A 25,094-nucleotide genomic window follows, 5' to 3' on the forward strand; every position below is an offset into this window, starting at 1 on the left:
AGTAAGGTAATGCTCAAAATCCTCCAAGTGAGGCTTCAGCATTACATGAACCAAGAACTTCCAAATGTTCAAGCTGGGTTTAGAAAAGGCAGAGGAACCAGAGACCAAACTGCCAACATTCTCTGGATCACAGAGAATGCAAGGGAATTCCAGAAAATCATCTACCACTGTTTCATCGACTAGGCTAAAGCCTTTGACTGTGTGGTTTATAACAAATTGTGAAAAACTCTTAAACAGATGGGAATACCAGACCATCTTAACTGTCTGCTGAGAAACCTGTATGCTGGTCAAGAAGCAACAGTAAGAACCCTGTATGGAACAACTGACTGGTTCGGGATGGAGAAAGAAGTATAAGGCTATTTACTGTCACCCTGTTTATTTAACTTATACTCAGAATACATGATGAGAAATGGCGGGCTGGATGAATTACAAACTGGAATCAAGATTGCTGAGAGAAATATCAATAACCTCAGATACAAGGATGATACCACTCTAACGGCAGAAAGCGAAGAGGAACTAATGAACCATTTGAAAAGGGCAAAGGAGGAGAGTGATAAACCCAGCTTAAAACTCAATATTAAAAGAAACTAAGATCATGGCATCTAGCCCCATCATTTCATGGCAAATAGAAGGAGAAAAGCTGGAAGCCATAACAGATTTCCTCTTCTTGGGCTCTAAAATCACTGTGGTTGGTGACTGCAGCCATGCAATCAGTAGATGATTGCTTCTTGGCAGAAAAGCTATGACAAATCTAGACAGTGTGTAAAAAGCAAAGACATCACTTTGTTGACAAAGGTCCGTTTAGTCAAGGCTATGGTCTTTCCAGTATGGTTGTGAGAGCTGGACCATAAAGAAGGCAGAGTGTTGAAGAATTGACGCTTTTGAACTGTGGTGTTGGAGAAGACTCTTGAGAGTCCCTTGGACATGAAGATCAAACCAATCAATCTTAAAGGAGATCAACCCTGAATATTCATTGAAAGGACTGATGCTGAAGCTTAAGCTCCAACACGTTGGTCAGCTGACTCACTGGAAAAGACCCTGATGCTGGGAAAGACTCAAGGCAGAAGGAGAAGAGGGTAACAGAGGATGAGATGGCTGGATGGTATAACCAATACAATGGATATGAACTTGGGCAGGGAAGCCTGGTGTGCTGCAGTCCATGGGTCGCAAAGAGTTGGACACAACTAGGTGACTGAACAACAACAACAACAAAGATTAGATGACAAGATATACATCATGCATCATGGTTTCTGGCCACAATAATAGCTCAATAAAAGTTCATTTTCTTCCCTTTTCCCGAGGTTTGCCCATATATTTTTTGCTACTATACATTTACATGTGAAATTTAACATCACATTACTCATTAGGGAGATGAAAATTCCTTAATGAGTTACAACTACACACCCATCAGAACGGCTAAAATGTAAAGAAAGATAGACAATGCTAATTTTGGTGAGAATATATAGCAACTGAAATTTTCATATGTTATATAAAGGGAGTATAAAATGCTATGACCATTTTGTAAAATTCTTTGGCAGTTTCTACTAAGGTCAAATATATGCCTACCCTAAAAGTGAATAACTCCAATCCTAATATGTAACCATGTAGAGAGTCATCTTGTGTTGTTGGAGGAGGGCGTTTACTATGACCAGAGCATTCTCTGGGCAAATGCAGCCTTTGCCCTCCATTTTGTACTCCAAGGCCAAACTTGCCTGTTATTCCAGGTTTTTTACTTCGTATTTTTGCATCCCCAACACAAATAAGTGCATAGGTTTACAAGTATGTTCATAGCACCATAATCTGTAGGAGCCCTGTCCATTAACAGAAAAAAGGATAAACAAGTCGTACCACATTCATACAATGTGATATTATACAGACTGATAGACAAAACAAAATGGATGAATCTCAGAACCATTATGTTGAGTGGAAGAAGCCAGATGCAAGAGTACACACTGTATGATTCTCCTTATTCAAAATTCTACGTCAGGCAAAATTATTAATCATATAGAGTGATAAAAGCCTGTCAGTGGTGGTTGTGGGTGGTGGTGGTTATAGTGGTATTAACTGGGAAAGGTGACTGGGAATTCTTTAGAGTGATATAAATTTAATGTATCTTGATATGGGTAGTGGTCTTGTAGGTGATTACATTCTAAAAATTGTTGAGTTTAGAAAGAAAACTCATGAATTTTACTATATGTAGGTTTACCTCAACGTTAGAAAGTTTTCTTGATGATGTTTATCTGTTCACTTGTAGTTCACCCGGTAGATACTTTTACAGAAAGGTGGAGGATGACTGAAATCCCAGAGAAGTTACACAGTCTTGATGTGCAGAGTTACTTGTTTGCCAAATGGGGACACATCTGAATGCACACCTACTCCCTGCACTCAGTGATGTGCCGTTATTGACAGCTACACAGTAAGCTCATTATTCTTGTGCCTAACATTTTATAGCTGTCCACAGCAAAAGAAGGATGCTATGTGTCATAGCTTTTGTTTACTATAATTTTTGTAAGTCCATTATCATTCTGGATGAAGACATTTTAAAATCTATAAAACAGGACAAAACATTTTTCCAGGATGAGGCAGTTTGCAAAGTTGTTTGAATATGGAAAATGAGTTTGCCAGGGGCACACAAAGAAAAAAAAAACAAAGGAAAAGAACAATGAAGATCTCTCCTACAGTGTAACACTCTTAATAGAGCATCCTGCAGCTTCTGAACAATTCCTACACTTAATGACTAATGAATCTGAGTTCGCCTCTGCATTTGCACAGCTGGGGGCAGTGGTATTATCTACAGAGATTCTGTGAGGAAGAGGGCGAGGAGGTGGCAGCTTGTACTTCTGTGTGAGCAAACTAAACTGGCAGACTGTAAAACGAGTATGAGCTGTATATGCCAGAGCAATATAAATACACTCCACACTCACCACAGGATGTAATCCCTTAGCTGCATGGCATTCCCCTTGGCCCACTTCTTTCCTTGACAATCCCTTTACACTTGATACTTCAGCTTCCCTCATGGGAATGATCTCCATGAGCAATACTCTCTAGGACGCCTTCTTGCCTTTGTACACGCCACTTTATTTGTCTGGAATATTCTTTCTATCCCAAGTTCCCATAGGTATCTCTTTCAATACTTAGTTCAGGAGTTATCTTTTCTAGCACCTTCCAGCCTATTATTTGGTTTCTTTTATCTATGTTTACCAATATAAAAACATATCAAACCATAGTATCCCTTCCAATTTGCTTGATCATCTAACTCCATTTTATCTCCTTTTGATGGGGAGCCTAGTATTTTTCATCTCTGAATTTCTAATATTTTTTGCACATTTCTGACACATAGCAATAGATAATTGTAGAATGAATATGTGTGAAGAATGAATAAATTAATGGGGAGAAAAGCTAATTTTATATTTCTGTTTTGATTTGTGAATTGCTGGACACCTATGAACAAAATGACAACATTAAATGTCTTTGAACTTTTCCTCTTCAAATGAATATTGAGGAAAACAGGAATAATCTGATTAAAACACTAATCTCTTAGACTGAATTCCTTCCAAACAGTTAATTTTTTAAAAACATAAAATTTTTCTTATATTTAGTTCACCATCATGTTAGTACTTCTAAACAATGTGCTACTTGGTTTTCTTTAAGGATACAAATTTGGGATGGTACACATTCAGTCAGAAGAATTGACAAATTCCGTTAAAAGCTCCATAGGACTTTTCAGCAGTGGTGAAACCATGAAAAGTAGTATCCTGTAGTGGACTCTAAAAGCATTTCTTCTTAATTCTAATGCAGGAGATATTATATTTTTCCTGGTTCTCTAAGCCTGTTCTTGAAAAATATTGTTTTTCTAGTACACCTAAAATCAGGTTCTACAGTTGGAATCCATTTCCTCCTGTTCAGTTCAGTTCAGTTCAGTCACTCAGTAGTGTCCGACTCTTTGTGACCCCATGAATCGCAGTACGCCAGGCCTGCCTGTCCATCACCAACTCCCAGAGTCCACCCAAACCCATGTCCATTGTGTCGGTGATGCCATCCAACCATCTCATCCTCTGTCGTCCCCTTCTCCTCCTGCCCTCAATCTTTCCCAGCATCAGGGTCTTTTCAAATGAGTCAGCTCTCCGCATCAGGTAGCCAGTGTATTGAGTTTCAGCTTCAACATCAGTCCTTCCAGTGAACACCCAGGACTGCTCTCCTTTAGGATGGACTGGCTGGATCTCCTTGCAGTCCAAGGGACTCACAAGAGTCTTCTCCAACACCACAGTTCAAAAGCATCAATTCTTCTGCACTCAGCTTTCTTTATAGTCCAACTCTCACATCCACACACGACTACTGGAAAAAACATAGCCTTGACTACACAGACCTTTGTTGGCAAAGTAATGTCTCTGCTTTTGAATATGCTATCTAGGTTGGTCATAACTTTCCTTCCAAGGAGCAACTGTTTTTTAATTTCATGTCTGCAATCATCATCTGCAGTGATTTTAGCAAAAAGGTGCACACTAATTATTTATCTACACTTACAGAATGGATTTTTTTATTTTATCTTTTAGGCTGAATGGCTTTCAGAACCATTAAACTATTGAGTGTGTAGGGGATTCGTGCTAACTGAATAAGTGTAGATTTGTGCCTTTTTCTCTGCTAACAGAATCTGCTACCTTCCCACATTACCTACTAGAAGAACAGGTCTAGGTGGCTGTATTTATATCAGGTGATTCAATTTCCTTGACCAAAGCTTTGTAGGCAGTAATGAATATATGACCAAACCTGAGTCAGTAAGATTCCCTAGGAAAATAGGAGAAACAAATTGGTAAGATATAAGAAGAAATGCAGCAGCAGGATCATATAGAACTGGACACTGTGGCAAGTATGAGTGAGATACAGAGTGATAGAGGAAGGCAGTCTACAAAGAAAACCAGAAATACAGAATAGATGGGTCAAGAGAAGCCAAAATGAGTGACTCGAGGGCCCTATTACAGAAAAGCCTGGTGGAGTCCCTTTGTTATCTGGATATATTTCCATTTGCTAGATATTCCAGAGATTAACCTTAGAAGAAATTTTGGTTAGTGTATGAATGGATTTCTGTTATTTTCAAGCAAACTACAGTTGATCTTTGAACAATAATACCGGGGTTAGGGACACTGACTCATCACACAGCTGAAAATTCACATATGACTTTAAAGCTAGCCCTCCATATCCACAGTTTCACAACTGCAAATTCAACCAATCTTGGATTATTGGTACTGCACTATATATTTATTGAAAAAAAATCCACACATAAGCGGACCTGCACAGTTCAAGTCCATTGTTCAAAGGTCAATTGTACATGTAAAATAGTAGCTTTAACATAATTGTGACAAAGATTGATGTGATTACTAATTTTATATGTAAACTTATCTAGGCCACAATGCTCAGATATTTTTCTGAACATTATTGTGAATATTTCCGTTAGAGTGTATTTGGCTGAAATTAATATTTAAATCAGTGGTATCTGAGTAAAGCACATTGCCCCCCAAACTGTGGGTGGGCCTCATACAATTTGCTGAAGGCCTGAATAGGATAAAAGACTGACCCTCCCCCAAATAGGACAGACTTTTCCAGAAGACTGTCTTTGAACTTTATCTGCAACATCAGTTATTCTTGGTTCTACTGAAGACTGCATTTGGACTAAAAATGCAACTGTTTCCTGAGTCTCCAGCTTGCCAGTGTCCATCCTCATATTTTGAACTTGCTAAGCCTCCACAATCATGTGAGCCAATTCCTTAGAATAAACTGTTTTACTTATACACACACACACACACACACACACACACAATTGATTCTGTTTCTTTGGAGAACCCTAATAAACCTACAATAACTGGCGACTCTGATGGTACAATAAGTACAAAGTGTAATTAGTTGCACATGAATAGTATATATTCCCCTAAACCCAAATTATTACAAAATACTTTTTAAATTTTGTTCATTTGCACTGCACCATTGGGCAGGAGGAGAAGGGGATGACAGAGGATGAGATGGCTGGATGGCATCACTGACTCGATGGACGTGAGTCTGGGTGAACTCCGGGAGTTGGTGATAGACAGGGAGGCCTGGAGTGCTGTGATTCATGGGGTCGCAAAGAGTCGGACAGAACTGAGCGACTGAACTGAACTGATTTCTGTTTTATTAGGCTGAAAGGAAGGAACTCATATTAACTGAAAACTGGCTACAGAGTATGCCAACACCAAACATATTAATTTCTGAACATAAAGCAATATTTTTACTGAATTTATAATTAAAGGAAATTAAAATTCAGAGAAGTTTCCTGTTTTGTCAATGATCAATTTGAGAACATGCCATTTAATTGTTTTTGCTGTCAAGTACCCAAATGATTTAATTGTTTGTCTTATCAATATATTACTCCATAATCTAGTTGGGTCTCAGATGAAGAGAGAGTAAAGGTACTTAATTTTTCCAGCTCAAAAGAGGGATAATTGAGTTTTCTATACTTGTTTCACAATGTTGCTATGAAGTTCAGTTCATTTAATGTAAAGCAAAGAACTTCGTAAATTGAAAAGGACTTTTTAAATGTTAAGTTTTAGTATCACTTCACTTTTAGTCTCTGTATATTTCAATATAGTTTCTGAAAAGACATCTTTTAAAGAACTGAAGCATTCATATTTTTAGAGATAGAAAACAAATATTCCCCACAAACATTTACTAAATGTGACCTACATTATGAGACAGTAAGTATATCCCACACCACTCTCCAATGAGTATGAGATAACAATTATAACAATAAATGATTTGCTCTCAGTTTTTTCAAAGTAATTTTAAAATAAATAGGAGCATGCAATGGCTTTCTGTCATCATGAATTAATCCAAGAATATCAGAGCTATAAGGGAACTTAACAATCATCCCATGTTTGACAAACTGGAGTCCACAGGCAAGTACAATCTGCCCTCTATGTATGGCTCATGAGCCAAGAATAGCTTTTATATTTCAAACTGGTTGAAAAATAAAAATAATATTTCATGATATGTGACAATTACATGAAATTAAAATTTCAGCGTTAGTCTCTTCAGGCCACTATAACAAAATACCACAGATTGGGTGGGTTATAAACAGTAGAAACTTATTGCTCACAGTTCTGGAGGCTGGAAGCTCAAGATCAAATTTCCACCATGGTCAAGAGAGGGCCCTCTTCTAGGGCACAGGCGTCTTTTTAGAAGGGGTAGGGAGCTCTCTGGAGCCTTTTCTACAAGGCACAGACACCATTCAAAAGCATCCCTCCCTCATGACTTATGTACCACCTGAACGTTCCACCTACTAATATCATCACCTTTGGGGTCAGGATTTCAATATATGGATTTTCAACACATGAACACTCAGACCATAGTGCAGTGTTCCTAAATAAGTTTAACTGGATCACAAATACATTCATTTATTATGTGTTGTATGTGGCTACTTTCTCAAGCTACAATGGCAAAATTGAATAGTTGTGATAGAGAGGGCAACTATATGACCCATCAAGCCACTTTTCCATTTAGCTTTTATAGAAAAAGTTTGCCAGTCCTTATCTACTCCAATCCTGTCTTTTTATATATGAGAAAACTAAAAGATAAAACTATTTATTCCAGGTAACTCAGCTGGGATTAATAATTATACAGAATTAGGGCTAAAATCTAGTTTTCTGTCCATTTGATCATGCTCAATTTAACGACTGAAAATTAGCTTTAATTATACTCACTTTTAAATTAAATTATGTACCCTCCTTGTGTTAATTACTAGATTTATCTCAGAATCTTTGATTGCTCACATGAACTAACATTATACAAAAAAATTCATCTTGATGAAGTAAAATATTTTTTCATTTATCCATTGAAATTAATTTTATATTGTATTATTCTTAAACAGTTCTAAGAAGTTATTATAGAACAATGGTGAAAATTAAATATTTTGTTTAATATATCAATCAAATCACACATGTTCTGCTTACAATACATAAAGCAGTAATATATGGAAATTCAAATACTTTCAGACACATTGGTCACATTTAATTTTCTTATCTTTACAAGAGATGATTGACAATAAGTTGAGAAAATAATCATTTAGTCTTTCTAGATTTAGTGACTAGAACTTGACCAATTAATTTTCTAAATGTAAGCTAAATTTCAATCTTTGTAAAATAAAAAAGAAAGTGTATCTAAAGTTAATCCTCTTTACATCACTAGGAAATCTCTGTTAGGTTTCCAGTGAAATCAACAACCTACTCTCCATCCTTAAGAGGAAATGTTTAAAGCAGCCCTTCTTAACTGGGGATGACTTCACCTCATCTCCCACCCCTGTGCCAAAGGATATTTGACTATGTCTGGAGACATTTTTGTTGTTGTCACAAAAGAATAAACTAGAACTTCTATTTGATACCATCTATCCATGATGTTGCTCTTGTTTAGTCACTAAATTGTGTCCGACTCTTTTACATCTCCATGGACTATAGCTCACCAGACTCCTATGTGCGTGGGGTTTCCCAGGCAAGAATACTGGAGTGGGTTGCTATTTCCTTCTCGAGGGGATCTTCCCTCCCAGAGATCGAATCTGCGTCTCCTGCTTTGGCAGGCGGATTCTTTACCACTGAGCCACTTGGGAAGCCCCTATATATGATACCTGATGATAGAATACTTCTATCCGTGATTTAGGATACAGTTAAATAATATAATGCTAACAGAAAAATCTCAAGCCATATTTGCCTTTAAATAAAAATGACAAAATACTTCAATATAGTTGTGTCCACATAATTATATCTAGACATTAGCCAATGGCATTTTTAAAGGATAAAGCAAGAGTAGTCTGAGTTTAACAGTGTAGTTTTTCCTCTAATAGTACTTTCTCTAATTTACAGTGTAACCTAGCCAAAAACACTACTAAAGTTACATGAAGCAAGATATTAAAGTCTCTTAATCACTAAATTAAGGAATTCCCTTTTCTCCAACAAAAGCAATAAATGAAGTAATTTCAATTTCTCACTTTAAATTTCAGTAAATATTTTCAAAGCAGACATCTGGTTCTACCTACTTACAGTTTCTTCCTTAAGTAAATATTTTATTCTGCATCACTTTGAGTACTAATCATTGGTTCAATTCCTTAACTAATCTTCCAATTTGGGAAATATATGAAATATATCAACTCAAGCTCAAAGTATCCTTTAATTAGACAAAATGCCAAGACTTTATAATTTCATTTGGTTCTTTTAAGTGGCTTCAGAGCACTGCATCAGGAGCATAGTTATCCATCCCTCCAACATTTACCTATTCATTTAGCACCCCTGGCCCTAGAGGTAAAGAATCCATCTACCAATGCAGGAGATATAAGAGATGTGGGTTTGATCCCTATGTTGGGAAGATCCCCGGGAGGAAAATCCCATGGACAGAGGAGCCTGACACATTACAGTCCATAGGGTCACAAAGAGTCAGACACAACTGAAGTAACTTAGCACATATACCTTAGCACCCCAATTATCCTGTGCTGTCTGATAAATGATAAATGCATGAAATTGTCTAAGATATGATTCCTAACTTTAAGAAGCTTTTCAGAATGAGGTGAAAGAGCTAATAATACTATAACATGTTCAACGCAAAGATGGAAATACCCACTAACTTTTATGAGTATGAGTAAAAGGAGAGCCCAATCTGGGTTTAGGAATTCAGGAAATTTTTTCTTAAACTCATCCAACTTAGTTGAGAATTAAAATATTGGTAGGGGTTAGGTAGGAGAAGATGTGGTTCAGATTTTCCAGGCAATGGAAATAGCTTGTGCAAAAAGCCCAGCTAAAAGGAAATTCATGATTTGAGAAAGGGAAAAGCAAAGTATAAAGGCAGAGAAGTAGATGGAGGACAGATCACAGAAGGTCTTAAATACCATTTCAAGGAGATTAGGATTTTATTCTACAAGAAAAGGGGTACTATTAAAGAATGTCAAACATGGCAGTATCCTGATCTTATGTGCATTTAAGGAAACCATTCTGGTATAGCTGTGGAAAGGATCAATTTGAAGTAGACTGCTATAGTATTTTGGGGCCAAGAAAAAGAAAAATTGGTTTGGGGAACTTAGACAGAAGGGGGTAGAACAGAGGCATATTTACTGATTGGCTGATTATATAAGGGGTGAAGGCAAACAAAGCAAAGGCATAAGCCTAAGCTTTCCAGTTGGGCAAAGTGGTGAATGGGTGATGCAACTGGGAGAAACAGAAGAAAGCGAGCAGTTGCGAGGGAGCTTGCTTATTTCAGCAACGGCCAAATGATTAGAGCAGAAGTTAAACTTTCTTTTCTGCAGGATTTCTGCCTCCAAAATGTAAGTTAAAACCACTTGAAGTAAACAAGACAGAGGTTAACATGTCATTTTTTCTTCTAATCTAGGATATCACTTATTGACCACACATTCTTAACACCTAAGTTAGCTTTCCTGCATGATCCCATAAGAAAAAACTGTGAAAGTCATTAAGTGTCCTGTGAGCATTAGTTCAGTTCAGTCTCTCAGTCATGTCTGACTCTTTGAGACCCCATGGAAGGCAGCACACTAGACTTCGCTGTCCATCACCAACTTCTGGAGCCTACTCAAACTCATGTCCATCACATCGAAGATGCCATCCAACCATCTTATCCTCTGATGTCCCCTTCTCCTCCTGCCTTCAATCTTTCCCAGCATTAGGGTCTTTTCCAATGAGTCACCTCTTCACATCAGGTGGCCAAAGTATTGGAGTTTCAGCTTCAGCATCAGTCCTTCCAATGAATATTCAGAGTTGATTTCCTTTAGGATAAACTGGTTGGATCTCCCTGGAGTCCGAGGGACTCTCAAGAGTCTTCTCCAACACCACCGTTCAAAAGCATCAATTCTTTGGTGCTCAGTTTTCTTTATAGTCCAACTCTCACATCCATAAATGACTACTGGAAAAACCATAGCTTTGATTAGACAGATCTTTGTAGGTAAAGTAATGTCTCTGCTTTTTAATATTCTGTCTAGGATGGTTGCAGATTTTCTTCCAAGGAGCAAGTGTCTTTTAATTTCCTGCCTGCAATCACCATCTGCAGTGATTTTGGCACCGCAAAAAATAAAGTCTCTCACTGTTTCCATTGTTTTCCCATCTATTTTCCATGAAGTGATGAGACCAGAAACCATGATCAAAGTTTTCTGAAAGTTGAGTTTTAAGCCAACTTTTTCACTCTCTTCTTTCACTTTCATCAAGAGGTTCTTTAGTTCTTCTTTGCTTTCTGCCACAAGGGTGGTGCCATCTGTGTATCTGAGGTTATTGATATTTCTCCCAGCAATCTTGATTTCAGCTTGCGCTTCCTCCAGCTCACCATTTCGCATGATTTATTCTGCATATAAGTTAAACAAGCAGGGTGACAATATACAGCCTTGACATACTCCTTTTACTATTTGGAACCAGTCTGTTGTTCTATGTCCAGTTCTAACTGCTGCTTCTTGACCTGCATACAGATTTCTCAGGAGGCAGGTCAGGTGGTCTCGTATTCCCATCTTTTTCAGAATTTTCCACAGTTTGTTGCGATCCACACAGGCAAAGGCTTTGGCATAGTCAATAAAGCAAAAGTAGACGCTTTTCTGGAAATCTCTTGCTTTTTTGATGATCCCGCAAATGTTGGCAATTTGATCTCCAATTCCTCTGCCTTTTCTAAAACCAGCTTGAACATCTGGAAGTTCACAGTTCAGGTACTGTTGAAGCCTGGCTTGAGAATTTTGAGCATTACTTCGCTAGCGTGTGAGACAAGTGCAATTGTGCAGTAGTTTGAACATTCTTTGGCATTGCCTTTCTTTGGAACGATAATGAAAACTGACCTTTTCCAGTCCTTCGGCCACTGCTGAGTTTCACAGATTTGCTGACATATTGAGTGCAGCATGTTCACAGCATCATCTTTTAGGATTTGAAATAGCTCAACTGGAATTCCATCCCCTCCACTAGCTTTGTTCATAGTGATGCTTCCTAAGGCCCACTTGACTTTGTATTCCAGGATGTCTGGCTCTAGGTGAGTGATCACACCATCATGGTTATCTGGGTCGTGAAGATCTTTTTTGTACAGTTCTTCTGTGTATTCTTGCCACCTCTTCTTAATATCTTCTGCTTCTGTTAGGTCCATACCATTTCAGTCCTTTATTGTGCCCATCTTTGCATTAAATGTTCCCTTGGTATCTCTAATTTTCTTGAAGAGATCTCTAGTCTTTTCCATTCTATTGTTTCACTCTATTTCTTTGCATTGATTTCTGAGGAAGGCTTTCCTGCCTTTCCTTGCTTTTCTTTGGAACTCTGCATTCAAATGGGTGTATCTTTTCTTTTCTCCTTTGCCTTTAGCTTCTCTTCTTTTCTCAGCTATTTGTAAGGTCTCCTCAGACAACCATTTGGCCTTTTTTTTGCTCTTTTTCTTGGGGATGGTCTTGATCACTGCCTCCTGTACAATTTCACAAACCTCTGTCCATAGTTCTTCAGGCACTCTATCAGTCAGATCTAATCCCTTGAATCTATTTCTTACTTCCACTGTATAATCATAAGGGATTTGATTTAGGTCATACCTGAATGGTCTAGTGGTTTTCCCCACTTTCTTCAACTTAAGTCTGAATTTGGCAACAAGGAGTTCATAATCTGAGCCACAGTCAGCTCCCAGTCTTGTTTTTTGCTGACTGTATAGAGCTTCTCCATCTTTGACTGCAAAGAATATAATCAATCTTATTTCAGTACTGACCATCTGGTGATACCCATGTGTAGAGTCTTCTCTTGCACTGTTGAAGAGGTTGTTTGCTATGACCAGTGCTATTCTCTTGGCAAAACGCTGTTAGCCTTTGACCTGCTTCATTTTGTACTCCAAGGTCAAATTTGCCTGTTACTCCAGGTAGCTCTCGACTTTCTACTTTTGCATTCCAGTTTCCTATAATGAACAGACCATCTTTTTTGCGTGTTAGCATGGGGACTAGAAAGATGTGGAAATATTATGAGTCTGTATAAGTTTATAAGGAGATAGTGGGTACTCAAATTTTAACAATAAAATATCAGATACTGAGGTATGGTCATGCTAGAGGCATAATTTTAATGAGCCAACATCAGTTTATTGAAGTGTCACACTTCAGAAGAGAGATTCTCAACTGTTACAGTGTATAAAGTTCATCTCGGTTGTGTGTTAAAGTGCAGATTCTCAAGGTCCTCCCATGGGTTTAAACTAATAGGTTTGGATTGAGTTCTGTGAAACTGATTCTATAATATGTAGTCTTGGACCACACTTTGAGAAATACTCCTTTAAGAACTGATTTGGTGGATAAATCTCCCTTCAAGGAAGGCAATTTAATATAGAAAATGTTCTTGTCAATAGATTTTTAAACAACAGAATCAATTCCTTTCTTCTTTCATCTGTCTATCCATCTATCTATCTATCACGTATTTGTCTATTACCTATCATCTATCTATCACCTATCTGTCTTTATAGTAAACCCTGAAATTCTTTAATTATTTGGGGGAAAAGAAGCAAAAGTTACCAATGCTATCTCTAAACTGCAAATTCCTATGTATATGCCTCTGAAAATGGAAGTAGGGAAGAGCAACTGGCTAGAACAAAATCCCCAAATGCTTTTAACATAAATTTTATGTGAGATAAAAGTAAATACTAGTGTCTCCCTCTTAGAGATTTTGTTATACCTGCCCCACCTCACCCATGCAATTATAGCACTGTAATTTTCTCACATGTTCAGGAGCCAAGAAAATCTGGTTCAGCTCAATTTCCCACATTTAATATTTAATATCAGACATCATTTTTAAAAATTGAAGTGTAAAATTAATTTTAATTTTGAATGTATTTTTAAAAATGAAATCCCTATATGTTCACTTCCTCCCCTTCCCTGTCCAGAATCTCTTCCTTAGTTTTTGAAGGATATCGGGTGGAATGGACACTGGCACTGGTGGGGGTCTCTATTAATGTAGGCATCATTATGGCTGCTTTGGCCTTGGTCCCCAAGTGAACTGACCACAGCTCAGTTGGTACTATCACATACCACTGGAATCTAAAGGACATGCACTTGCGGGACCACTGCAGTTCCAAGAATCATCATCATTTCAGTTGCTCAGTCCTATCCGATTCTTTGTGATCCCCATGAACTGCAGCACGCCAGGCCTCCTTGTCCATCACCAACTGCTGGAGTCTACCCAAACCCATGTCCATTGAGTCAGTGATGCCATCCAACCATCCCATTCTCTGTCGTCCCCTTTTCCTCCTGCCCTCAAACTTTCCCAGCATCAGGATCTTTTCAAATGAGTCAGCTCTTCGCATTAGGTGGCCAAAGTATTGGAGTTTCAGCTTCAACATCAGTCCTTCAAATGAACGCCCAGGACTGATCTCCTTTAGGATGTACTGGTTGGATCTCCTTGCAGTCCAAGGGCCTCTCAAGAGTCTTCTCCCACACCATAGTTCAAAACCATCAATTCTTCGGTGCTCAGCTTTCTTTATAGTCCAACTCTCACATTCATATATGACTACTGGAAAAACCATAGCCTTGACTAGATGAACCTTTGTTGACAAAGGAATGTCTCTGATTTTTAACATGTTGTCTAGGTTGGTCATAACTTTCTTTCCAAGGAGTAAGCATCTTTTAATTTCATGACTGCAATCACCATCTGCAGTGATTTTGGAACCCTGAAAAATAAACTCAGCCACTGTTTCCCCATCTATTTGCCATGAAATGATGGGACCGGATGCCACGATCTTAGTTTTCTGAATGTTGAGCTTTAAGCCAACATTTTCACTCTCCTCTTTCACTTTCATCAAGAGGCTCTTTAGTTCTTCTTCACTTTCTGCCATAAGGGTGGTGTCATCTGCATGTCTGAGGTTATTGATATTTCTTCTGGCAATCTTGATTCCAGCCTGTGCTTTCTCCAGCCCAGTATTTCTCATGATGTACTCTGCATATAAGTTAAATAAGCAGGGTGACAATATACAGCCCTGACATACTCCTTTCCCCATTTGGAACCAGTCTGTTGTTCCATGTCCAGTTCGAAATGTTGCTTCCTGACCTGCATACAGGTTTCTCAAGAGGCAGGTCAGGTGGTCTGGTATTCCCATCTCTTTCAGAATTTTCCACAGTTTATTGTGATCTACACAGCCAAAGGCTTTGGCATAGTCAATAAAGCAGAAATAGATGTTTTTCTGGAACTCTCTTGCTTTTTTGATGATCCAGAGAATGTTGGCAATTTGATCTCTGGTTCCTCTGCCTTTTCTAAAACCAGCTTGAACATCTGGAAGTTCACGGTTAACGTATTGCTAAAGCCTGGCTTGGAGAATTTTGAGTATTATTTTACTAGCGTGTGAGATGAGTGCAATTGTGCAGTAGTTTGAGCATTCTTTGGCATTGCCTTTCTTTGAGATTGGAATGAAAACACGTTTCCCAGTCCTGTGGCCACTGCTGAGTTTTCCAGATTTGCTGACATATTGAGTGGAGCACATCCACAGCATCATCTTTTAGGATTTGAAATAGCTCAACTGGAATTCCATCCCCTCCACACTAGCTTTGTTTGTAGTGATGCTTCCTAAAGCCCACTTGACTTCACATTCCAGGATATCTGGCTCTAGGTGAGTGATCACACCGTCTTGATTATCTGGGTCGTGAAGATCTTTTTGTACATTTCTTCTGTGTGTTCTTCTCACCTCTTCTTAATATCTTCTGCTTCTGTTAGGTCCATACCATTTCCTAGGGAAGTTTAAAGGGGCATATGCAGGATGCTCCAGAATCTTGATGATGTACACTATCTTTGGGAGCTCTGGTTCACAATCATATCTCTATATAAATTCAACATAATTTGTTTTTAATTTTTAGAAAAAAATCTAAAATTGTATGTCATATGCCTGAATAAATCATGAAAATAATACATAGGGAAATCTAAAATAGATAAACAGAAAAGAAAAAAAAAGGAACAAACATTCCTTCCCTTTATGATGATACATCATCTGTAAACCAAAACAGGGCAGCTGAACTCAATTATTTCTGTATCTAAATGATTTTTTACGATTAAACGTTTTGAAAACTTGTGAACTGTTTCTGAAAAACCTTTTGCTCCTACTGTTAACTAGCACATAATCTGTTCTGCCCAGATGCCAGCAAAAGAGAAAAGGCATTTAATTGAGTTTCCCTCCAGCATTGTAGAATCTAAGGCAGTTTTTCCTCAATGTGTGGTCCTTCTAAGAGCTGTTCATATCAGAATCACTAGGAGAGCTTGTTAAAATGCAAATTTCTGGACCCACCAGCTACCTACTGAGTCAGCATCCTCAGGGGTGAGCTTGAATATTTGCTTTGCTCATAAGCTCCCCAAGTGATTTTTAAGCTTTCTTAGGATTTCATGTATCATTCACATGTTCTTTCACTCATTTATTCTTCAATAAACATTTACTGAATACCTTTTGTGAGCTACTTTTTCATGTTAGCTAATAGAAAGGGAGATAGTTGTCTGCAGATGAGCTTGGAGCCAGTTGAGGTTATACCAACAGACTTAGATGGGGGTGGGGAGAATTTGAAGCCACTGCTGAAAGGGCAGTGTTCACACCCCTCCCTCCACAGGAAATCATCTGCAGGGAAGGCAGAACCATTGCCCTTGAGACAGACTTTGTCCCATTTTACTGACTCCACAAGTCATCCCAAAGCCAGATGGCCTGGGCTTGGACAACCCAGCTATATCCCCCTCATTCTACAGTGACCACACAGTTTCATTCCTTACTGCACAATACTGGGTATCAGAAGGCAGAACTCTCCAGAGACACAGGAGGGTTTCTTGGTGCCTCAGGAATTTCCTTCAGGATGTCCAAGGAACATTTCACAAAAAGGCAATTCACATGGTCACTGTTCAGCAGCTTGAGTTGAAGCCACCACTTGAAATGCACCACACAGATTTTGTCTCTCCTGGGTTTTAGTTTGGGTACATTTTTTTTTTTCTTTCTTATTCTCTTAAAGGGAATCTGAGCCTGGCATGCTGAGATGGAAGGATAGAAGTTTATTAGCAGCCCTTAAAATTTTGCCTAACCACACACTGTGTTTTCCTAAAAGCAATTTATTCTTAGGCTTCCCATCTTTAAGGCACTTAGTGGAATTGGTCCATAACCAGTTCCCTGATCTCACTCACCACCATTCACGAACATGTCTAGTATATAATAGGTATATGCTTCCTCTCTTCCTGTGGAAACTCAACTGCTACTCACTGACATATGGTTCAGGAGTGTCTGGTCCCAGCTAAACAAAAGCTCTGGTTTATTAATATTATTCTACCTGCCATATAAAGATACAGAATTTAAAAAAAAAGATACAGAATTTTAGATGTGAAAAGGAGTCCTTAAAAGTAACAAATTTAAAACAAATCAAAATGAATCTCAACATAATTGTCTTCTAAGAGTTTGAGGATAGCAAAAGGAAGTCAGTTTCTGCTGTCTGGCATCAACTGTAGAAAAAAAGACCCAACTCATTTTGTTATCAGGATCTTGCTATGCTTTAGGGACAATATAATGCACACTGTTTACCATGACATGAAATTATAGGAGTAGAAAACACTGTGTATTTGGGCAGAATTTGGGATCTCATAGCCTAACTTGATCACTGTTCTTTCAATTATTTCTCTTGTTTTATACCCAGTTCACTTTCACTAATCCCTCTTTTGATAATAAAAAGAGAGAAAGGAGTGGGGAAATGAATTAAAACTCTGAGATATTTAACTGGATTTCAAAAAATGGGAGTTTACTAGGCATTGTTTTATAAGAGCAAAGAAAAAAACCATCTTAGAAAACTTTAAGTGATATTACTGATTATATATTATTTACATCAAAGAGTTCTGGTATCAATGAGACTCGTCCCATCGATAACATGAAATTACATTCCTTACTTTTGTCTCAGTCTCATTAGAATCAGCAAGTGGCATACCCTTTCCAGCTCCAAAGAATCACCGAGTTCTGTCCTTCCTTCTCAGGATCTTTATTTTCAGACACTGGAACCACCATCACTGGGACCATCAGACAGCAAAGTAAGATATCTGAAGAAATTCTAAATTCTTCCTTCTACCACAACTAATTGATTTAACAAGGCCCTATTTATTTTACCTCCATTACTTTTGCATTAGTCCCGCTGTTGTTATTGTTCAGTCGCTAGACAGTAAAGAATCTGTCTGCAATGCAGCAGACCCAGGTTCCAACCCTGGGTTGGGAAGATTCTCTAGAGAAGGGAATGGCTACCCACTCCAGTATTTTTGCCTGGAGAATTCCATTGACAGAAAAGCCTGGCAGGCTATAGTCCATGGGGTTGCCAAGAGTTGGACATGACTAAGAGACTAAATGTATTACCCCTGGTCCTTCTCAACTCTTCAGGCCTCTAATTTAATCTCTCAGCTTCCAGTCTCACCATCTCCCATGCATTCTAGACACTACAGTCAAAGTAATCTATTTAACAGCTGGATCTAGCAATCACTTTGCGGCTAAGATCCTTTTAATGGCCCTCCCTAGTTTTCAGTATCATTGTCAACTGCCTTGGTTTAGTGAGCAAGGCCCTCTATGATCTAAACTCTGCCGACTGTTCTAGTCCTCCTTCCATTTTAATATCCAATCCAGTTTAATTACTTTTAGCCTCAATAGACTACGTTTTTCCATGCCCACAGAGCATGGCAGCCTTTTCCATGGGGAATCATAGCATTAAATCTAAGTCAAGATCTAAATTCTTTATTTTAAAGAGAAGGACACCAAGTTACAGAGAGGTTAAGTAACTTTCCCTAGGTCACACAGGTGGTTAGGAACATGAAGGAATTAGAACTCATTCGTTTAGACCTAACTGTTCAAAGTATAATTTCTCTAATCTCTTTCTGACATTGCTCTAGTGGCAAAGTAATACTCTTTGTTTGAAAATCCTAAAATGATGCAGATTATTTGGTCTTCATCAAGAAATTGGCTTAAATGTATTTATCCAAAATCTGTTACAAATGCACAGCTTCCCTTTCCCCCAAAGCAACCTATTTTTCAAAGGCCCCCTTCACTAAATCTACCAAGATTTCAATGCAGGAAAAAGGTGTCTGCTCTAACATTAATATTCAAATTAAACAGAAGTAACCAAAATAAAATCTCCCAAAGAAAATAATGGCAGAGACAGACCTTAAAATGCATATAAAATATGCTAAGAATATTCTATCACTGAAATAAATTTGACTTTCTGCAATTAATAGTAAGATAAATCTTGAAACACATCAAAATGAAGCAAATGACAACTGAAGAGAAACAGTTTGGAAAGGGTCCCATTTGAAATGTATCCGTTTGAAAACAGCCTCTGATTTTTGGCTATCATCATCATGTGCTTGTCCAAAAATTCACTTTCAAATGATATTCCCAAATGCAATCTCAAATTCAAAATGTAAGTTGGCTGGCATGTTCAAAATTTTCTCTGACATGGACAAAATAACAATACAAGATGTTTTCAGAAGGAATAATAACTATATTCCAACACTCATTGGGTTTAATTCGTGCTTCAGATGCTGGCCTTTCCCTTCTAATTCTTTACTATCTTGTTTCTATTAAGAAATGGGAAATAGAGGAAACAGGATTATGAAGCCATTTCTAAACATCAGAGTGGTACTGAAGTAAGTTAGCAAAGAAACGCATTTTCCAGGAAAGGACAGGGAGGAAATTGGCTCACACTCAGTCTTGTCAGAAATGGTGACTGATTTGGGTTTAGTCGAATCTAATCATGCCATCATGTCCTAAACTGCATTTACGGCTATGTCAGGGCATTGGAAAGGGCATATTGCATCAGAAAAAGGCTTGGAAGAGGAACGAAAATTACCTGTTGAATAGTAGGAGAATTGGGGTTATTAGCTTACAATTTCAATAGACTCCAGAGAATCCATCCATTATATTAGCATGGTGGTGGCAGTGTGAGGGAGACAGAATAAGAGATTGAGACAGAGGGGGGAGGGAAGGAATAAGCAGAAAGTAAGGAAAGAACAGTATAATTATTGCTATTAAATATCTAATTTATAGACTAAATCAGGAAGAACACTGACCAAAAGATGCAAATGATTACTCTGGAACTTCCATTTTACTTGAAATATAAAAGCAGGGCAAGAACACACAGGGATTAACACAATAAAGACAAAACAGCGACAATCTGGAGTGGGAAAATCACACAGCATTCATACCCAGAATGCTGATAATACAATAACTCATATACAAAAGCAGGGTTTATTTCTTTCTAAGTATTACTGGAAGAATTTTGTAGTACTTTTCTTCAAGTTTGAAATGTGTTCAATATCTGAAGTCTTCTAGGACATCTTATCTCCCAAAAATACAGATGTCATTTGAAAGCAAAGTTCTCTAGTGAAACAAATCCTATCTTTCAGATATTGAGAGAATTTGAAGGGCAGTCATTAATGCACCTTTTAGATGAATAAAATTTGTTATTAAACACCATGTTCATGAAGGATGGTAAGACTGAGATGTACGCCACCCATGGTGTCAGTGTAGTATTGACCAGTGTTGCTGAGATATAACATGAATGGTACTCACAGTTAAAAAAGATGAGAGCTCTTCTAAAAATAAGTAATCTACTCCAAAAGAATACTTCTCTGCTGATTTTATGACAAGCAAATAATAAATATCACTTTTCATTTAAAAATTAGAGTATTAATGAATAATATATTGAAGGTAGTATACACACACCTGTTAAAAAGTCGTTATATAAGTTAAAAAACATTACATCTGGGAAAAGCCAAGGAGTGATTTAAATGAAAAATGTTTCTTATTGCACATGGAATAGCTGAAGTCAATTTTTTCAGTCATAGTTAGGTTTGCCAAGATACTCTTCACCCCAGACCCTAGATTCAAGAGTAATTCTGGAGGAAAATTTACATTTGTTTGTTAGTCCCTGGCCTCATTCTTTTTCATGCCCTATCACGCATGTTGTTCCAACACAGCAAAAGCCCTTATATCCAAGGAAGCTTATCTCCTACTCCCAAATCTCCTTTTCCTCCAAAAGACTCTTTCAAGGAAGCAAACCACCATCATAACAAAATGATGGGTGTTTGAACAGGATGTGGGTGTAACCTTTGGGAAAGTTATTCAGTTTGTGTTTAACAGGATAAAGGAAACTCAGACAGGGTTAATGCACGCCTGCTCAGTCTCTAAATCATGTCTGACTCTTTGCAACCCTATGGACTGTAGCCCTTCAGGCTCCTCTGTCCACGGGATTCTCCAGGCAAGAATACTGGAGTGAGACTGGGTTAATACTTCAATGCAAGAAGCCACTTAGCTGTACAGAACTAATTGTCCACATCAAACTTGACCCAACCAGAACACAGATTCAGAAAGAAAAATGTTTTAAGTGTAATTTTTTCAATGATCATTAATCTCAGTATCATATTAATATGGAAAGGAGGATTAAGAACTTCATCTTGCCTTTTAAACTTCACCTGGATGTGGGAGGGACATCCAGAGATATACATTTTTCCCAAAAAAGTACTTTCTCTTTTCTGAGGGGAAATACTTGTTTTCTGCACCTTTAAATTTTTACTTGTATTTCCTTCCCTACAAGGCAGATGGTAAAGATGAATTATCTTGAAGTTGTGGGGACTTTCTCAGTGTTTTTAATATATTTGCTTCTAGAAAGAGAAATGCTGCAGACACCAGGTAGCATCCTAGCTGAGGTATAGTACTGTTTCTTTTGTGTAACTCAGAGCTAGCGAGAAAGCTAGAAGCACACACTCAGTATATATTTAACAATACCTTCCCATCACCGACTTCACTTAAGATACTAAAATTATCATGCCTTTAAAAAAAAAAAAAAGTATGCCAAAAAAGTCACAATCTGATAAGGTTTGTTCTTTGTCTTTACCTGAGAGACCACCTAAGGACACAGGGCTTTTAAAATAATAAGGAGAATCCTTTGTTCTCTCAGGTTCCATTTAAATGGAAACTGGGTCGAAGGGCTTCCCCAGGGAGGGAAAAAAATCAAGGAGTCAAACACACAGGAGTAAGAGATTTCACTCCCACGACTGTTACCACCCTCCCAAAGAAGTTAATTAATTCTATTTTAGGGATGTTTGGGGGGTGGGGAGCACTCAAGCAGCCCATTCTCTGCAACCATAATCTCATTCTCAAATGTGGCTGAGACCATCCTCCATCCCTGACACTGGGGTGAGGGGAGCTGAGAACCTCTCAATAGCCATGGGCAACACAGCCAGTACTGCAGGCATCTGTACTCCCCAAAAGGTGTGTCCCAGCCCAAGCGCGAAGTTGGGTATTCAGACCTGCAAAGCACAATGAGAGCCATTCAAAGCAGCAAGTTACAGTACCTTAAGAAGTCTGACAGATGGGAGAAAGGCTGCGTGGCACAGCTTCCGGATGGTCCAGTTCAGGGGTCGAGGAGCATCAGTTTGATTCATGACCCCTTCCAAATTCCACCAGGAAAACCAGAAACCGCAAACCTGAGCAATGCCTAGAAAACAAACGGTCCCCCACGGCCCTGGCATCCCATGGTCATCTCCACACCTGCGAATTCTATCAGGGCAGAGGCTTCCTGCAACTTGGGAGACTAGTCAAGTGGCGTTGCTTGAGCCACTGAACCTTCTTAAGAAAGCCACCTCCCCTCTCCCTGCAGCCGTGCTCATGCATACCAAATGTGGCTGAATAGAGGCACACTGCCTGCTGCTTCGGGGAGGGGATGCATGGTTTTGAAGGAGAGGGACAGCCTGCACAGAACAGCCTGCGGTCGGAGTCAGAGCAGCCTGCTCGGAATGCGCGCTCCCTCTCCTGCTCTCCTCCCAGTAAACGCAGGTCAGGCATTGGGGGAAAACCCGGGCCATTTGCTCTGCTCACTAGGTTTGGGGGGGAGCCAGGAAGAGAGCAAAAGGGAACATCAATAAAGCCAGAACGGGGAACTTGCACTTTCTTATACAAAGCATCTTTGAGGGCTGGAAATTGGCACAGGGGGAGGGGCTAGGACACAGAAGGAGAAGGGATGCCTCGGAATGATAAGATAAACACTTCACTTTTGATTTATATGACATCATAAATTGAGAGCTATTGTAAAACGGATCTGCAATAAAAAGAATCTTTGTCGTGTTCTGGGGTTTTTATTAACTGTGATTGACGGTCCTCACCCTGATATACACATGATATAGATGACAGGAGGTAGATGGTAGAGAGAAAAGCAAACTAACACACACAGTAGAAGCGGTGAGTTATTCCTTTCATAGAAAGCAGTGTAAACTAACGTATGTTTGGCTTACCATTTAGAAATGGCAGTTTCTAAATTGGGGGTTATCCTCTCCTGAAAAGCCACTTGATACTCTATCTACAACAAAAGTTTAACCCTTAAGGTGCCACATGGAATGCTTTCTATAAAAGATGGAGTTTCCTGAATTGGGGAATACCCACCCCTATTATTTTCTAAGGATAGCTTTAAGAGAGTTGCCACGCTGGCATGAATAGTCTTTAGGGCACCTATGTTGAGAGAGAATAAAGCAACTTTTCAATTTGAAAGCGTAAATTAAATAATTTCACTTAGAGCGGTGAAGTTCCAGTGCCTGGGAAGAGGAAGAAGTCACAACCCACTGAGACTACCTCATCTCCAGAAATCAGACCTTAGTGAGTACAGTCAACTGACTTCCGGCTGCCCAGGAGAACTCCCACATCCTTAGAGCATTTCTGTCTTAAACTTATTTTCCCTCTTTATGTCCCTCCCTATGATTGTACTGATTTTCAGTTTTTAATTAACTAGAAGAGAATGGTAAATCCCAGCTCCATGACTATTACGTATTCTGAAGCAGAATTGGAGATGTGAGAGCAGATGTGATAACACAGGGACTCTGCTGTAATTCAGAATTTGGAGCAACATGGATCCTCCCTGGAGTGTAATAAATACTTGACACATTGCATTACAACCGTATTTCCCTCACAATGCTCCTGTGTTACAGATCTGAGGACACTATTGCAGAAAATCTAGTCTACTGGTAGAATCCAGACCACTGACTTGCCTTGTGGAATAAAATTCATGCATCTGATTACATTCTATTAACCAATATCATTTTAATAGACTCCCCCTGACACACACACACATATGGTTCATTATCTGTCATCATTCTATTTCCAGCAAATGTTAAAGGCAGCTTAAAACATTAACATCTAACATGTCTGTGTCTGGCATTCCGCTAGGCACTCTAAATGCATTATGTAAGTTCATATCAACAATAACCCTATTTAGTACATGCTACTGTCATATCCACATTTCACAGATTGAGCAATTGAGATCTGGAGTAATTAGTAATGAGTAGCTAAGAATTGGAGAAGGAAATGGCAACCCACTCTGGTGTTCTTGCCTGGAGAATCCCAGGGACGGGGGAGCCTGGTGGGCTGCCATCTATGGGGTCACACAGAGTCGGACACAACTGCAGTGACTTAGCAGCAGCAGCAGCTAAGAATTGAGACTTTCCTGGTAGCTCAGATGGTAAAGAATCTGCCTGCAATGCAGGAGACCCGGGTTTGGTCTCCTGGGAATTAACATAACTAATAAAACCAGGATTTAGATTGAAACTAGTCTACAAGACTATAAAGACAAGCTTTCTCTTCTCTCCTACTTGTTTCATAGTTAAGGCAGCCACAGCAATTAAGTCATTGCCTCAACTTTCTGGTGACTTAACCTTATATAAGAGTTGACTGTGATATTAAATGGTTTGCCTTGGAAACGAACAGAGATCATTCTGTCGTTTTTGAGATTACATCCAAGTACTGCATTTTGGCCTCTTTTGTTGACCATGATGGCTACTCCATTTCTCCTGAGGGATTCCTGCCCGCAGTAGTAGATATAATGGTCATCTGAGTTAAATTCACCCATTCCAGTCCATTTTAGTTCGCTGATTCCTAGAATGTCGACATTCACTTTTGCCATCTCTTGTTTGACCACTTCCAATTTGCCTTGATTCATGGACCTGACATTCCAGGTTCCTATGCAATATTGCTCTTTACATCATCGGACCTTGCTTCTATCATCAGTCACATCCACACCTGGGTATTCTTTTAGCTTTGGCTCCATCCCTTCATTCTTTCTGGAGTTA

General features: G+C 38.8%; 1 protein-coding gene across 8 annotated transcripts in view; it reads right to left on the reverse strand.

Moving 5' to 3' along the window:
- Positions 1–22,806, reverse strand: part of TRPM3 (transient receptor potential cation channel subfamily M member 3) — a 612,777-nt gene extending 589,971 nt beyond the window's left edge. For 4 of the 8 annotated variants that reach the window (XM_086415481.1, XM_086415480.1, XM_086415489.1 and 1 more), the window contains exon 1: positions 22,335–22,806. In XM_086415481.1, the coding sequence (XP_086271607.1) occupies positions 22,335–22,511 (177 nt within the window). In that variant the 5' untranslated portion in view covers positions 22,512–22,806. The remainder of the gene's footprint in view (positions 1–22,334) is intronic. The other 4 variants (XM_086415483.1, XM_086415482.1, XM_086415491.1 and 1 more) reach the window with 1 other exon arrangement.
- Between the last annotated feature and the right edge of the window lie 2,288 nt (positions 22,807–25,094).

Source organism: Bos grunniens, chromosome 8 (genome assembly GCF_055505025.1).
Source record: "Bos grunniens cultivar Pamir isolate PY7600 chromosome 8, Bosgru_T2T1.0, whole genome shotgun sequence".
In the NCBI taxonomy this organism is placed as follows: Eukaryota; Metazoa; Chordata; class Mammalia; order Artiodactyla; family Bovidae; genus Bos; species Bos grunniens.